Source organism: Equus caballus, chromosome 1 (genome assembly GCF_041296265.1).
Source record: "Equus caballus isolate H_3958 breed thoroughbred chromosome 1, TB-T2T, whole genome shotgun sequence".
NCBI classification, from domain to species: Eukaryota; Metazoa; Chordata; class Mammalia; order Perissodactyla; family Equidae; genus Equus; species Equus caballus.
In genome coordinates this window covers 34252659-34268758 of record NC_091684.1, presented here as the reverse complement: position 1 = coordinate 34268758, position 16100 = coordinate 34252659, and the positions used below count along the sequence as shown (strand labels likewise).

General features: G+C 44.6%; 1 protein-coding gene across 2 annotated transcripts in view; it reads right to left on the bottom strand.

Moving 5' to 3' along the window:
• ALDH18A1 (aldehyde dehydrogenase 18 family member A1) overlaps nucleotides 1-15865 on the bottom strand; it is a 44340-nt gene extending 28475 nt beyond the window's left edge. Inside the window, exons 1-5 of one of the 2 annotated variants that reach the window (XM_005602357.4) lie at nucleotides 15548-15865; nucleotides 12321-12436; nucleotides 5457-5671; nucleotides 793-942; nucleotides 600-704 (exon numbers count right to left, since the gene is read on the bottom strand). In XM_005602357.4, coding sequence (XP_005602414.1) covers nucleotides 600-704; nucleotides 793-942; nucleotides 5457-5671; nucleotides 12321-12408 — 558 coding nt within the window. In that variant the 5' untranslated portion in view covers nucleotides 12409-12436; nucleotides 15548-15865. The remainder of the gene's footprint in view (nucleotides 1-599; nucleotides 705-792; nucleotides 943-5456; nucleotides 5672-12320; nucleotides 12437-15547) is intronic. The other variant, XM_001501872.7, reaches the window with a different exon arrangement.
• Between the last annotated feature and the right edge of the window lie 235 nt (nucleotides 15866-16100).

Sequence of the window (16100 nt, the reverse complement as noted above, 5' to 3'; positions counted from 1 at the left end):
TGCTTAACAGATACCTATTGTATAAGGCAACCACGTGCAAAGAGAAGCAAGCCACCCAAAGTCAAAGAAGCCAATGAAAGAGATATCTCTAACCTTTCTATCTTCAGAGGTATTAGCACTTGTAGTAGTCCTAAGAGCTATCAGTATACAACAAGAGCTAATTATTGACAATGTACTGTGTACCAGGCACTATATTAAATGCTTTTCATATAGTTTCTTTTTTAATTTTTATTTTTATTTATTTTTTTATTGCAGTAACATTGGATTATAACATTATACAGCTTTCAGATGTACACTGTAATATATTTTGAATTCTGTGTAGATTACATCATGTTCACCACCCAAAAACCATATATTTTCTAACTGAACCACTTCAAAAACCCTCTAAAGTAGTCACTGATATCCTCATTTTTCAGATGAAGAGATTGAGGCTCAAGAAGGTTAGACCTGAAGACTTTCTCCAGATCTCTCAACTAGTAAGTGGTGAAGATGAGACTGTATCCTGCCAGTCTGGCTCCAGAGCCTGGCTCACAATCCCTGTGCTCCATGGGAAGTACCCTCATGGGTCCCACATCCCCTTGCAAAGGCCAGCCTCTCACCTGGGCAGCACAGATGCTGTACTGGGTAAACATGGCTTCATACAAGGCCATCAGGCCACTCTGTCCAGCAGCTGCGCAGGCTCGGGCTTCTAAGACCGGTATTGCCTGTAACACACCAATAGACAAGGTGTGGTTGGGAGTGACGGAGGGAGACTGAGGACCCCTGTTACAGGGGTGGGGAAGCAGCACTCACCATCTCTTTCAGCTGGTTCTGCCCCGAGTGCAGGGCCTGCCGCACGCTCTGAGACAGAAGGATCTCATGGCGCAAGCGTTGCTTCCCAAAGGCCACAGCTCCACTGGTCACCAGCATCATCTCTCGGCCTTGATTCTGCAGCACTGACACCTGACATCAAGGAAGGAAAAGGCACCACAAATCACTGTAACATCTCTTTTCTCTTGTCACAAGAGACTCAAGTAGGTGGACTTATCAGTGAATCCCAAATGCTGGTTTAGAGACCAGCACTGGGCTGGCTCTGGAAGAATCGCCCAGATTGTATGGTGAAAATACAGATTCCTACATGCTTCCTCAAATCTGATAAACAGGTGGCAGACAGAAATCAGAAGTTTTCAAGAAGAGGATTCTGGTGTGTAGCCAGGTCTGACGTCCACAGGACTTGAAGGTATCTGGAGGAGCCTACAATGCAGAAGGCACAGCTGTTTCAGGAAATAAAGCCCAAAACAGAAGTCTGGAGCTAGGAATTGCAACATAAACTTAGCAGATGGCTTCTCAAATTCTAAGGCATGTCCTGGGGAGATGAGGCTATTTCTGGGGCATGTCTGATCCCTAGACCAGGCTAGATGAGGGACAGATGCTGAAGATTCAAGATGTGAATAGAGTCAGTACTCCTAACCTGTCCATTCCTCCTGATGCTTGAACCCTACAACCTGGCTCAGGAACTCACAAACAGCTGTGATAGACCATGATTTACAAAAATAACTTTTTATCATAGAAAATTTCATACTTAACCAAAGCAGTAAGAATCATATTATAAATCCCCATGTGCTCATCACCCAGCTTCTACAACTATTTCTCATGGCCAATTTCTCACTCTCCAATATTACTTTTCTAGCCCCAACATTATTTTAATACAAATCCCAGGCTCCAGACATGTTATTGCATCTGTAAAGATTTCAGCAATTACTTTTAGTAATTGCTAAAAGACAGGGAATATATACACATACGTCCACAAAACCATTGCCATCTAAAACATTCCAATAATTCCTTAATATCAAATACCTAGGCAGTGTTCACATTTCCCTAAATTTTTCTAGCTTGCTCAAATTGAGGTGCAAATTAACCCCATACACTGCAATTAATTGAAATGTCTCAAGTCTCCTTTAATCCATAGGTTCCCCCTCTATCACTTCTTTTTCCTTGAAATTATTTTGTGTGTGTGTGAGAAAGACTGGCCCAGAGCTAACATCTGTTGCCTCTTTTTGCTTGAGAAAGACTGTCCCTGAGCTAACATCTGTGCCAATTTTCCCTTTTTGTTTGAGGAAGATTGTTGCTGAGCTAACATCTATGCCAATCTTCCTCTATTTTATGTAGGATGCTGCCACAGCATGGCTTGATGAGCGGTCCTAGGTCCGCATGTGGGATCCGAACCTGTGAACCCCAGGCTGCCGAAGCAGAGTGCAGGAACCCAACCACTACACCACTGGGCCAGCCCCTCCCTTGCAATTTTTTGTTAAGGAAACTGGGCTGTTTGCCCTTTAGGGTTTCCGAGCCTCAGTTTTCCTGCTTGAGTCCCTGTGGTGTAGTTTTAATGCTGTACTCCATACTTCCTGTAAACTGGTGTTAGGTATGGAGACTTGATTTTCTTGTCAAGAATTCTTTGTAGGTCATGGTGTCTATCAGGAGGATACCTAAAGCTTGGCTGTCTTTCTTTCTGTGATGTTAGTAGCATTCCTTAAGGGCTACAAAATGCTGATATTCTAATTCATTCATTCCTTCTTTATTTATAGGCTGGAATACTTCCATAAAGGAAAACTTTTCTTCATTAACTATTTGGTTACTTTGAGGTATAGTTTGTATACGAAAGGCAGGACAGATGTGTGTCTCTTTGCCTTCATTTGCCAGGTTTCAAAATAATGAGCAGGTTCTCTAGTATCCTCCAAAGATGATCAATGAGTTCTTTGAAAGTATCATTCTGAATTCAGGGATTTAAACATATTTCACGTGTTTAAATCCACTGCAGTAATTATCTTTATTGATGTGCAGATCTTCCCATCTTTGGCCAGTGGAAGCCATTTTAAGTTGGCTGCTGAGTCCATCTAACATGATCAGATGGCTTGGACAAGACAGCTGACTCTATGCATTAGAACTGCCCTGGTCGACAAAGCCCTTCCAGGACGTCCACAGGTGTCCCTTGCAGGGAAGCTGGTGACCTAAGCAAACCAGTACCAGGCTCTCCCCACTGTTTTCATCAAGTTTCTCCTCGGCTCAAAATCTTCAACCTGGCTTTGAGACTGAACCTAAATTCCTCTGCCTGGCTTCAAAGCCCTGCCTAATGGAATAATCCACTTTAATCCATTCTCCCCGAGGAGACCACCACCACTGCTTTTAAGTTCACCTCCTCCCTGGCCCACCAGCATGCCATACTCATTCTTGTCTTTGTCCTCCACCTGGAATCCACTCATAGTACCTCCCTTTCCCCAGAACCAATGGATGCAAACTCAAGGACCACCATTCACCCTGTGCATTTAGCAGTGTGGAACATTTCCCCTTTGTTGGTACAAATCCTACCAGTCATGAAGGCCCAGGGTGAGCCGCAGCTCTCCTAGGATACCCCAAGAATAACCACACTCTCATCTGACTCTCCCATCTCTGGACCCAACCTCAAGACCTTCAAGTCCTGTGGATGCCAAACCAAATCAGGCACTGTCATTTGGACTCATTTGGATATTCACTGCCTTGAACAATCATCTAAGTGTTTTGGGAGTATCAGTTCTGGCTCCCCAGGGGCAGAGACAATAGTCAGTTGTAGTCTTTTGACAAATATTTTTTAAACTAAGTTGATCTGATGGACTCAATCTTGGAGGAAGATCTAATATTAATTGCTTAGTATAGAAAATATATTGGGGGGGGGCTGGCCTCATGGCACAGAGGTTAAGTTCACACGTTCAGCTTCAGTGGCCCGGGGTTCACTGGTTCAGATCCTGGCTACAGACCTACGCACCACTTGGCAAGCCATGCTGTGGCAGGTGTCCCACATATAAAGTAGAGGAAGACGGGCACGGATGTTAGCTCAGGGCTAAGCTTCCTCAAAAAAAAAAAGAAAATATAAAAAGAAAATCTTATCAAGTTTCAGGTTAGCAGTTTCCTAATGCCAACTCCTTAGTTAAGTTGTTTTTATTTTCCTGAGGAATATTCGCCCTGAGCTATCATCTGTTGCCAGTCTTCCTCTTTTCCTGCTTGAGGAAGACTGGCTCTGAGCTAACATCTGTGCCAATCATCCTGTATTTTGTACGTGGGACACTGCCACAGCATGACTGATGAGTGGTGCAGGTCCCCGCCCAGGATCCGAAACCACAAACCTGGGCCACCAAAGCAGAGGGCACCAAACTTAACCACTATGCCATGGGGCTGGCCCCTAAAGTTGTTTTTTAAAAACTGAAATTAAGGTTATGGAGGGTAGAGCTAAGTTATGGCTAGAATGGAAAAGCTCTGGCTTTATCTCCAGGATACCTTGGAAGTCTGGTTTTTGACTCTTGGTCAGGGGCTGGCAAAATATGGGCTGCAGGTCAAATCTGGCCAGCACCTGTTTTTGTAAATAAGTTTTACTGGAACACAGCCATGCTAATTCACTTACGTATTGCCTATGGTTGCATTTGTGCTACAACGGCAGAGCTGAGTAGATGAGACAAGAGACCATATGGACTACAAAGCCTAAAATATTTACTACATGGCCTTTTACAGAAAAAGTCTGCTCATCCCTGCTCTTGGCAAAGATAAGTATAGTGGGATTTGTGATGTATGTTTAAAGTCCAAACTCCTGTGTCGATCTTCAAGGTCAGTTTCCTTACTGATAGTTTGCAGTCAGCCCGGCTTGACTGCATGGCCAGTGTGACATAAAATCCCCACTGGAAACTTCTGCTTTGAGCCCTTCCAAAACCAGGATTCCTTGCACACATCTCCTGGTGATTCAATCTGCAGAGAGTTGCAAATGGTTCCTGTGCAAATAAAGACCCAGGGGAGCTTGTGCACAGGATCTCTCTCAGACGCCCAATGCTTGCTTACTCTCTCTCTTGCTGCCTCGTACCCTTTGCCTTTCAATGAAAGCCTTACATGGGTAGTCTCTGTGAAGTCTGGTGAGTCCTTTGAAAGATGTGAACTTGAGAAATCTCTGCAATGACAGCTTATATTTATTTCAAGGTTACTGGGCTAATTAAAAAAGAAAAAGCCCAGCAAAACAGAAAAAAAAAAAACACCTCAATATTTACACACATCCATTTGGGTAATCAAGCCTGATTACGTATTAGAGGTACCTGGGAACTTTAAAACACAGAAGCTTGAGCCTCATCCCAGAGATACTCATTAAATGGTTGAGTGTGAAGCCCAATGATCTCTAGGCCCTTCAGATGATGCTAATGTGCAGCCAGGATTAAGAATCACTGACATACGCTGAGAAGCCTGAGGGATGCACTGCACGAAATCAACTCTACTCCTTGACACCCCCTTTGCTTGCCATGGGATGCTGCCTCCCACTGGCACCTACACTGAAAAAGGGAGTTTTCAGACTGGGTTAAATCACTCACTCAAATCAAGACTATTTTTACAAGCTGATAAATCTGAACTGACAGCTTAAAAACCCTCTTTTATTTTAGTTCAGCAGAATTTTCCATCCTGGCAATTACCTGCTCGACAATGGATGCCAGGCGCCCCAGTGCCAGGCCACATTCGTCCCCTCGGGTCACCACAGCACTTCCAAGTTTCACCACGATCCTCTTGGCGTGCTTCAGCTCACTGCGGTGCGCGAAAGACTTGCCGTGTGTACGACTGAGGGGTACAGTGATAAAGGGGATGTTGCTCCAAGAACGAACATGTCTAATGGCAGAAGGCTGCACACGATCTGTAGCCCCCAAAGTCAAATGCAAGGAAAAAAAAGAAATAGACAATATAATTTCTCAATATAAGAAGTTGTATGCACAATATTAACCAGTTTAGCCGCCAAAAAATAGCTTTATCATTTTTAACTGAGTAGAAGTAATATATCAAAAGTCATGTCCAGCATGTTCTTATTCTACTGTTATCTGGAGTTTACACCCAGTACACAGGACACAGGTACACTCAAACACTGCCGGTGAAGAGTTTAAACAAAATAATCTTTCCTGAAGACATGTTGGCAAAATATATCAAAAGCCTTAAAAACGTTCACATCTTTTGATCCAGCAATTCCATGTTCAGAAATTTATTCTCAGGACTTAATCAGAGATGGAGGGAAAAAGATTTATCAGAAGGCTGTTCATCAGTGTTATTTATAATGTCCCCAAAAAGGCGTAAGAATTAGTCAACATTTTTAGAATTTTTAATAACAGGAAAATCCTCACACGTTAGTTTGAAATACATGTCTAAATGCACAGAAAAAGATGAAGAAAATAAATCCAAATGTTAATATTTTACCTTGATGAGATTATGGGTGATTTTAATTTTCTTCTTTATTTTTGTGTATGTTTTCCAAATTATGCAGTAAAAACGCTCTGCTTTCATAATAAAAAAAAATGTGTGCTTTTTAAAGAAAGCACATCACTATAAAAAGAGAGGAAGTCTGATCAGCAAAGACAATAAAGAGCAAAGTAATTGGTATGAATAATAAAAAATCGTAACTAATCGACCTACAAATTTTCTCTCTAATATGGCAGCACAAATCCAGATGCCTATAACAATTATAAAAGAAACTGGATAGCTTTCTGAAAGAAAAGTAACACGGGATTCAGATACTTTCCTTCTACCCCTTTGGACATCTGCCCCTAAGCAGTCCTTTCCTGATTCTTTTTTCTTGCAATGCTGTGCAAGACTTCTAACGAGGCAAAAAAAATCTTAATTAAAAAGCTGAAACATACATCTGCATAGAGCCAAAAGTAAGCAGTAAGAGCTGAAGGGCAGGCACTGAACCCCTTCACCACTTCTCATGGGTCCAACTCTTCTGCTGGCTGCTTCCCAATCCCCCATTTGCCCTTTCTCCCACAGATGAACAGACCTCCCTGTTTTAGCTGAGTACACCACCGCCAGTCAAAAGACTACACTTCTAAGACCTTCTTGCTCAGCTAGACATGGCCATGTGACTAAATTCTGGTTAACGAGATACATGTGAAAATGTTATGTGGGACTTCCAGGAATTTCCTTAAAAAGTGCTTCCTTCCCCCGTTCACGCATCCTGTTGCTTGGAACATGGAGCTCAAACATTCATCTTAGATGACAGGAAAGGATGTTAAGAACCGTGAAGCAACAAGAAAGCAGGAGCGTGGAAGCCCAATGGTTTCACAGAGCTGCCCGGGAAGCCCTGGGCTGCCTCTCTTCTTTTAGGACCTCAGGCTTCTTTCAGAAGAAAGAGAGAAATAGATTTCTATCTTGTTTGAGCCATTACTATTTCGGGTTTTCTGTGACAGTCACCTGACCTAACTGTAACTGATACCGAAGGAGAAGGAGTGCACGGGCAAAGGGGCAGGCGAGGCCTGGACAGGGGAGGAGAAGCTGACTTGGACGTCAGTTGTTCACGGTGGTCTCGCTCATATCAAACGGACCTTTGGTTGGTGGGATTCCCTGACTCCAGGAAGTGAGACAAGATGGGTAACACGGGTTCTCAGCAGGACCAAACTTTAGGCCCTTCCCCTTCAAGAGTCTCTCTGCGTCATTACAGGCAATTAATAAATATTGGAATGAATTACTAAAGTAATCATTCCAAGCCACCTTTTGGACCATTCTTTTATAACTACAGTTACAGAGTAGCTTCCTCCTCTGCAATCAACCATTATCACCTCCCTTTATGTTTACAGACAGATTTCTCAGAGTTTCTCTAGACCCACTGACTCATCTCTGACCACTGACCATTAACTCCCTTTCTAACTACAGTCTTGCTTCTATCCTTTTCTGTATGCTGTAACAATGGTGGGGAAGCAGGCAGGATTGTATTCTCGTTGACCAGAAGATCACTACGTGTTCTCCTCCTTCTCTGCCTCCTTCACACACAAATCTTAGAAAGAACACTTTTAATGAAGTAGTAAAGAGTTCTTTCTTTCATCCTCTAAATAACCATCTTTTAAGTGGCCATGCTTCAGGTTGTGGAGAGACAAGAAAGATGATATAGTCTTTTTTTACAGTAGGCTTACAAGCCAGTTCCTGGCAGAAAGCTGCTCAGTAAGTCCATCATCTGGGATCAAAGTGCGGCTTGCTACCTTTGTTAGACCCACAGGCGGCTTGTCTCTTCCTGCTGGGGGAGTTTCACGGACTAAAGGACCAGTCTGTTATTGGGGCTAAGTTTCATAGAAAGCTCCCGTTCTTCATTTCGTCAATATAGGTACCCTGGCTCAGTCTTCAGGGACGTTATCCTAAGCCATACATACACCCAAGTCTAAGCTTAGAAGTTATCTACATAATAGTTCTGGCCACAGACCTGACAGAGAGAGGGGTGGTGAGGGCGAGACTTACTCCTCTAGGGTCTGGAACTGGGATCACTCGTGGCTGTTTGCAGAGCTCAGAGCTACACCCCAGTATCACTTATACCTTTGGACTAAGCCTGCTGGCTGTTTATCTCTCCTGTGCGCTGCAGAGCTTGTCCTGTCCTGGAAAGGTGCTGAGCATGGGTGGGGCAGCATAAGAGGGCACCTTAGGGACACAGGTGGTGGCAAGCGTGTCAGTGCAGGTGATCAAATGGCAGAAACCAATCAGATTCCAGCAGGCCAGGTGAGCATGAATGAGACTCCTGATCCATAGTCTGCATCAGCAGAGGAGGGTGGCAGGGCTTGATGCCTGGCAGTCAAGGGTCACTCTGGCTGCAGACAACTGGGTCACAGCAGGTCAGGGCTGACAAGGTTCAAGAGGAAGTAACAACTGTGAACAAGGTTTCACGGAGGTAAAAACCCAGTGTCCAGCGGGTTCTAGCATCAAAGAAAGCTCAATGGGATCCAGGGGTTTTTGGGTTTCCTGTTCAACAATGCTTTCACCCTCCCAGATTGACCCTACCTTTCCTGGGGACATTTTTTATGTTCTGCAGTGTGTTATACTTTTTAGGGACTGAGAAGGCCTTGATTAGTTAGGAAAAATCCAAGGCTTCTGGATAGGTAATCTCTTCTCATCTTCTAAGGAATCTTTAGGCTCTAAGTCCCAGGGAAAAGCCATCTCCTCCTAGTGAGTATGAGGGGATACCAAGGTGCGCGTGTGTGCACACGTGTTAGGGGTGGGGGTGGGGGAGGGTCGCCCACAGTCCTCAAAAGTGCCACGGATCATACTCCAAGGAAGGAGAAGCCCTTCACCTTTCCGTGTCAGTCCTTATACTCAGCAATCAATGAGGCTGAGCTCCAGGCTTGAGCAAGAAGAGGCCCTGACATGACTTCCATCTCCCTTCCTGGCCTTCCACTTCCCTCTATGCTTCTACCTGTATGCTTTGTCATTTTGCCTTTCGATTTCTATCCTGCTCTTCTGCTTATCATAGTCAGTGAACACAGGGCCCCAGGTTCCAGACAAATCTGGATACAAGAATAGAAAAATCGAGGGACAAGATCAGAAAGTGCCTCCTTTTGTGAATGAGGCTAATGAGAATAAACACTATCGACAAAAAGAATACTGAAGTGAATATTTACTATATACCAGGAGCTGTGTTAACTATTCACACACCTAACACAGAGGCAGAGGATATACAAAAGGACGCCTAGAGCCAGACTGCCTGGATTGGGATCTCAATCCCCCTGCTTACTTGCTGTTACCTTACTGATCTCACAAGGTTGCTGGGGCATGAAAGGATTTAATGCATGAGCCGGGATAGGCACAAAGTAAACATTCAATAAATATTAGCTGGTATTATAAAAAACTGTTAGCTACGGCTACCATCATTGTCATCTTACTGAATCCTCATGAGTTAAGCCACATGAGTCAGGTGTTATTATGAATTAGTTTTTATTATTATTAGTCTCATTTTATAAATAAATAAGGAAATAAGGAGGCCTAGAGAAGTTGAGTAACTCACCAACATTACCAAACTGCAAACATGGCCACAATACTTGAAGCTTCTCCTAGCAACAGGTGGAGTCTATTTTCCCACTCCTTGAATCTAGGTTGGCCCTATGACTTGCTTTGACCAATATAAGATAGCAGAAGTAACACTGTATAAATTCTGAGCTTAGGTGTCAAGGGGCCTTGCAGCTTCCATGTTACTGTTCTTGGGAATCCTGCAAGCATCATACGAAGAAGCCACGGATAACCTAGAGGATGAGAGATCATGTGGAATACAGACGATCTATCAGCCCAGCAGAGGTCCCCTGGCCCTCAACAATCAGCCCTGAGCCAATGTAAGAGCTGACACAGACATAGAACCACTGTTCAGCTGGGCCTGGTCCAAATGCCAACTCACAGAATTGTGACCTAAATCCTTAGCTGTTGTCACTAAGTTAGTTACTAAGTAAGTAGGAGAGCTAGTTTTCAAACCCAGGGAGCCTAGTTCTAAGCCCTGAACTTTTAACCCTTACATTCCTCTTTACATGAATGCAAAACAGAGATTTTTCCAGATGATTAGTTGCTAAGCAAGTCCTCTTGCAGTAAGGATTGGAGATAAGACTGTTGATATGATTTAGGTGTTATCATGGAGAAAGCCAACTCAAAACATCATAAACAGCCTTTCAACAAATGGCGCTGGAACAACTAGACATCCAGAGGCAAAAAAATGAATCTTGACTTAACCACCACACTTTATACAAAAATTAACTGAAAATGGACCATGGACTTAATGTAAAACTGTAAAACTTTTAGAAAAACACAAAGGGGAAAATCTTCAGGATCGAGGGCTATACAGAGTTCTTAGATTTCACCCCAACAGTACAATCCATAAAAGGAAAAATTGATAAACTGGATCTCATCAAAATAAAAAAAATAACTTTCCTCTGTAAAAGACCCTGTTAAGAGCATGAACTGACAAGCTACAAACTGGGAGAAAATACTTTCACATCACCCATCTGACCAAGAACTAGTACCTGGAAGAGATAAAGAACTCTCAAAATTCAACAGTAAAAAAACAAACAACCCAATTAAAAATGAGCAAATGACATTTCACTGAAGGGGATATACAGATGGCAAATAAGCACATGCAAAGATGTTCAACATTATTAGCCATTAGGGAAAAGCAAGTGAAAACCACGAGATATCATTACACACCTAGCAGAACGGATAAAACCAAAAAGTGACAACATCAAATGCTGGTGAGGATGAAGAGAAAGTGGATCATTCATACATTGCTGGTGTGAATGTAAAATGGTACAGCCAGTCTGCAAAAACAGTTTGGCAGTTTCTTATAAAACTACCTACCATATGATCCAGCAACTGAACTCATGGGCATTTATCTCAGACAAATGAAAACTATGTTCACACAAAATCCCGTACACGAATGTTCACAGCAGCCTTGATCACAACAGTCAAAAAACGGAACCAACCAGATATCCTTCAACGGGTGAATGGCTACACTAACTGTGATACATACCACTAAATACTATTCCATAATAAAAAGGAACCAACTGATACACACAACTTAGATGAATCTCCAGAGAATTATGCTGAGTAAAAAAAGTCACCCCCAAAGGTCACATAGTGTATGATTTCACTTATATAACATTTTTGAAATGACAAAATTATAAAAATGGAGAACACGTTAGCGGTTGGCAGGGCTTAGGGATAGGGAGGAGGGGCATAGCTGGAAAACAGTAACTTGAAGGATCCTGTAGTGACGGACATGCTCTTATCTTGACTCTATCAATGTCAATATCCTGGCTGAGATACTGGGAGAACTGGGAAAAAGGTATAATGGATCTCTCTATATTAGTTTTTAGAACTCCAAGTGAAACTACAATTATCTCAAAATTAAACACTTAATTACAAAAAAAGTAATGAACAAAAATAGTCTGTAAAAAATTTGGCAGAAATGAACATAGGTAACACTTTATTTTTTTATTTTTTTATTTTTTTTTTAAAGATTTTATTTTTTCCTTTTTCTCCCCAAAGCCTCCCGGTACATAGTTGTGTATTCTTCGTTGTGGGTTCTTCTAGTTGTGGCATGTGGGACGCTGCCTCAGCGTGGTCTGATGAGCAGTGCCATGTCCGCGCCCAGGATTCGAACTAACGAAACACTGGGCTGCCTGCAGCAGAGCGCACGAACTTAACCACTCGGCCACGGGGCCAGCCCCAGGTAACACTTTATTTTTAAAAAAATTTTTAAATTTTGTTATTTGACATTCAAAAAGCTGTACAAAATTAATGTATACGATTTGATAAGTTTGGAGATAAGTATACACATGTGAAACCACCATCACAATGTATGTCATAAACCTATCTATCACCTCCAAAAGTTCCACTTTATTGATAAATACAAACACTTAGAACACTTCACCAGTAGGCTGCTTCCTTGCTTACTGTCTTTGTCCAATTCTACCAAATTACATTTTTTTCCTCCTTTAGAACATTGTTTGAAACACACTTCTACCAAACTTCCCACATCCTTATAAGTTTCCTATGGTACATACGTGATCTGGAGAGACCTGGAGATTGGACCCAAGGCAGGAGACGCTGGCCGAAGGGCTGGAACCCAGAGCGGTAGACTTGACTCAACATGCTGCGATGCGGTGACTGAGCAAAGTATCTGCAGAATGTGTTTTTTAAAAATGAATGATGAAAAATACTAGACAATTTATTTTATTTCCCTCCACTTCCCCACACTCAAGTCTAAAAACTTGACCTTCCTGCACCACACTCCTCTGTTTTGGGGAAACTCCCACCTCCTCTGAATATAGAAAAGAGAGAAAAACAAATCTCTCCTTCCCAGGCTCCAACTCTACCCTTCCTTTCCTAGGACCGTCTTAGTTTTTACGAAAGCAAATGGCAATTAAGGATTATGAATATTTTGAGTGACAAAAAAATCTTTACGGTATAATGTTTACGTATGGATACTGAATCTTCACTACAATTCTGACACCATTAAAGAGTCTCCGACAGACCACAAACAGATCCAACATCCAATAAGCAGCCATCTCCACCTTCCTGCTATCACCTCCCAACAGAACTCTGAAAACCACATATGTGAAATGTCAGCTTGATCCTTGCTGATACGAGAAGAGGGAGGGAAGGCCAAAGGCTGCTGCCGTGTCTTTCTTCCTGCCATCCACAGGAATCAAAAGCACACCCTTCTATCCTTGGGAAGGAGTGCAAGTCGGCACATCCCATGGAGTACGTGGAGGTGAGAACATGGTGGTTGTGGGCATTTTCCCCGCCTAGGTCAAACTTGAGGCTTTAGACATAGAATAGTTTATTTCACAAAAATGTAGGGGGCTCCTTCATATATAGAGACAGAGTATAAGCCATTCATTATTGCAACTTTTTTTTCTTTTGGTGAGGAAGTCTGGCCCTGAGCTAACATCTGTGCCCATCTTCCTCTATTTTCTATGCGGGATGTCGCCGCAGCATGGCTTAACGAGCAGTGTGCAGATCTGTGCCAGGGATCCAAACCTGTCAACCCAGGACTGCTGAAGCAGAGGGAATGAACTTAACCACTATGCCACCAGGTTGACCCCTCATTATTGCACCTTTTATGCTACAGGGAAATTGCTGTTTTCGAAAGACAAGAAAAACACTGCCCCTTCTTTCCCTACAGGCTTCCTTTGAACTTTTGCTCTACGGATTGGTGGACATATTCCAAACCTCTTATATGTGACTCAAAAGACTAGCATTTAGCCCCATAGTAAAGAACAAGGAGTGGCATGTACTGCTCTTCAATTTATACTGCAAAATGCACCGAAAGGGAAGAGAAGAGATTGGCAGGATACATCTGTTGTAAAAGATATGGCATCTAACAGGCAATACAAAGTGTTAAGTGCTGTCTTTGTTGACTTCAGTGTTTGCCAGTCTGGAAGGTCCCAAGAGAAAACTATTTGCATAACAAGGAAGCCCATATGAGCCCATAGTCTACGTTTGTTGCTTACCTAAATTCTTCAGAAATTGTTGTTAAACAATTATTCACATGTGAATTCTCCAAAATACCCACAGAAGAGCCAAAAGGATAAAATACTCAAATAGTGACACTAAAATTCTAGTTCCATCTCCTTCACAATGTTCCTCAGCAACTCTTGCATTCAAAGTTGGACGTAATCCTACAGGTTAGCTTTTAACTGGTTGTGTTGCTGCTGCTTTTCCCAGCTGGATTATAAACTTCCCACTGGCAGCACAGTAAATTGGAAAATGGGTTCTGGTTGGACAGATTTGCATTTGAGCTCTGCATTTGCTAGCTGTTTGCCTTTTGAAAGGTTACTTAATCTTTCTAAGCCTCAGTTTCCTTATTTGTACATCAGGGACAATGACAGTAAGAGGACCTCAGGGGATTACTGTGAGAATTAAATGAGACAACACATGGAATGCCTGGGTACAACAGACGCTCAGTAAATGTCAGTTTTCCTCCTCCTGTCTTTTAGCCACTGATGATGTCTTACAACCGTTTCTTTCTTTCTTTTCAGGACCTGTCACAGGCACAAAGAATTCAATAAATATTCTCTGATGGTATAATCACAAATTATACTTATTGACAGTTTACCCCCTTCTTATCTAAGAGTAACTGAAAACTCTGAATGTTTAATGTCACTAAGTTATTATTAGGTTGAAGAATGACCTAGAAACCAAGCCTCCTGGCCTCTCCCCTGTACCACGCTGCCTTGACTGACTCCTCCTTCACTGCAATGGATGGTTCATCCTGCCAGAGTTTATAGTGCCCTCAAAAAGCAGACAGCTGATTCCAGGGAGCAAAGGGTCTGTGTGTCTGAGTCTAGGCTCAATGTCATCAGTAGAAAAACTTTTCCCTGTTTTGACTCAGGATGTCAAGTATCTCTTCATAGGTTCTAAACAGAAAGTCCTTATCTTACTGATTTGAACAGAGAACTGAACTTTAGTCCCAAGAAACTTCACCCCGAACACGGACTCGGTATATGATTCACCACTTAAAAACAAAGCCGCGATGTGAATCTCACCGACTCCTAGCTGCGAGAGCAGGGAAGAATGACTGGGGCGGAGGGGGCGGGGAGCGGCGGGGTTGGGGGAGCGGGGCACGGGGCGACGGATCTTAGTACGCCCTGATGTGCCAGAGAGGAACTAGAATTCACAGACCGTACGCCACACTGCATCGTTAGTGAATCCCCCGGCTGCGTGGGGCCTGGTTTGGGGGACAGGATCACGAATGCCCAGGCGGACCGCGGGGGGACGGCACCCATATGTCCCCGAGAGTCGGCGTGTGGCCAGTTACAAACCGGGGTAAAAGACTACCACCGATGCAGGTGCACTGGAAGCTGGTTCCTGACTCCCGGACCGAGAAGGGGTCCGCCAAGTCTTCAAGCCTCCACCTGGACCAGTTCCTCCATTTGGGTGTACCACAGGGCGGCCAGAGAGGTCGGGCGCCCGAAGCCTCCGCAGACCCTGGGGCCTCCGCGCCCGGGCATATGGGACCGCGCCGGGGCCTTGCAGCGTGCCCGGGGCGGCCTAGCCCGCAGCCATCCCCCGGCGCGCGCCCACACTCACTCGCCGGCCGGCCCCCTGACCCCCGGCTCCTGCTGGGGCGGCACCCCCTCAGCTCCCTCGGTCGCCCACGGCCCGGCGTGCACACCTTCCCTCGCGTCGGCCCTGGCGCCGTATCAGCCCCTGCAGAGGCACCAGCGCCGCCCCATCCCGGCCATGCCTGCCGCCATCCCCGCCATCCCCGCCGCTAGCCGCGTACCTGCTTCACCGCCGCCGCCCGGTCCAGCCACTGCTCGGTGCAGCCGCCTTGCCCACACTCCACGCCGGCTGATTCTAGCGCCGGCTTGCTCGCCTTTTTCTTCCGTCCACGTCCCGCAAGATGACGTTACGTCAGCGGCGTTGGAGTAACCCAGGCCGCGGGGCCTCCGCTGTTGACGTGGGGCGAGGAGTCGGCCCGGAGCTGCGCCGCGGCAACTGCGTAGGCGCCTTCCGAGAATCCCGTCTGCGCTCCACGTGGCGGGCCCCGCCCGCCCAGGCCCGGGCAGGCGCCGGAGGCCGGGCTCGATCTCTACGGGATAACGTCCACGTCCCGGGAGGGGACGGGGGCCAAAGAAAGTGTCCAAGAGCCGCTCGGTCGGGCCTTCCAGGGAGGCAGTAAAGATGCTTGGAGCCCTCAGCTGCTGGTAGATTCCATAAGGTGTTTGTCAGTGTTGATTATATATCCCAGGCCCCCCTCGGAAATAGGTTGGATCGATTTACACATATTTACAGAGCCCTCACTCCTGGCAAACTTCAGCTGTTTAAATGGGAAA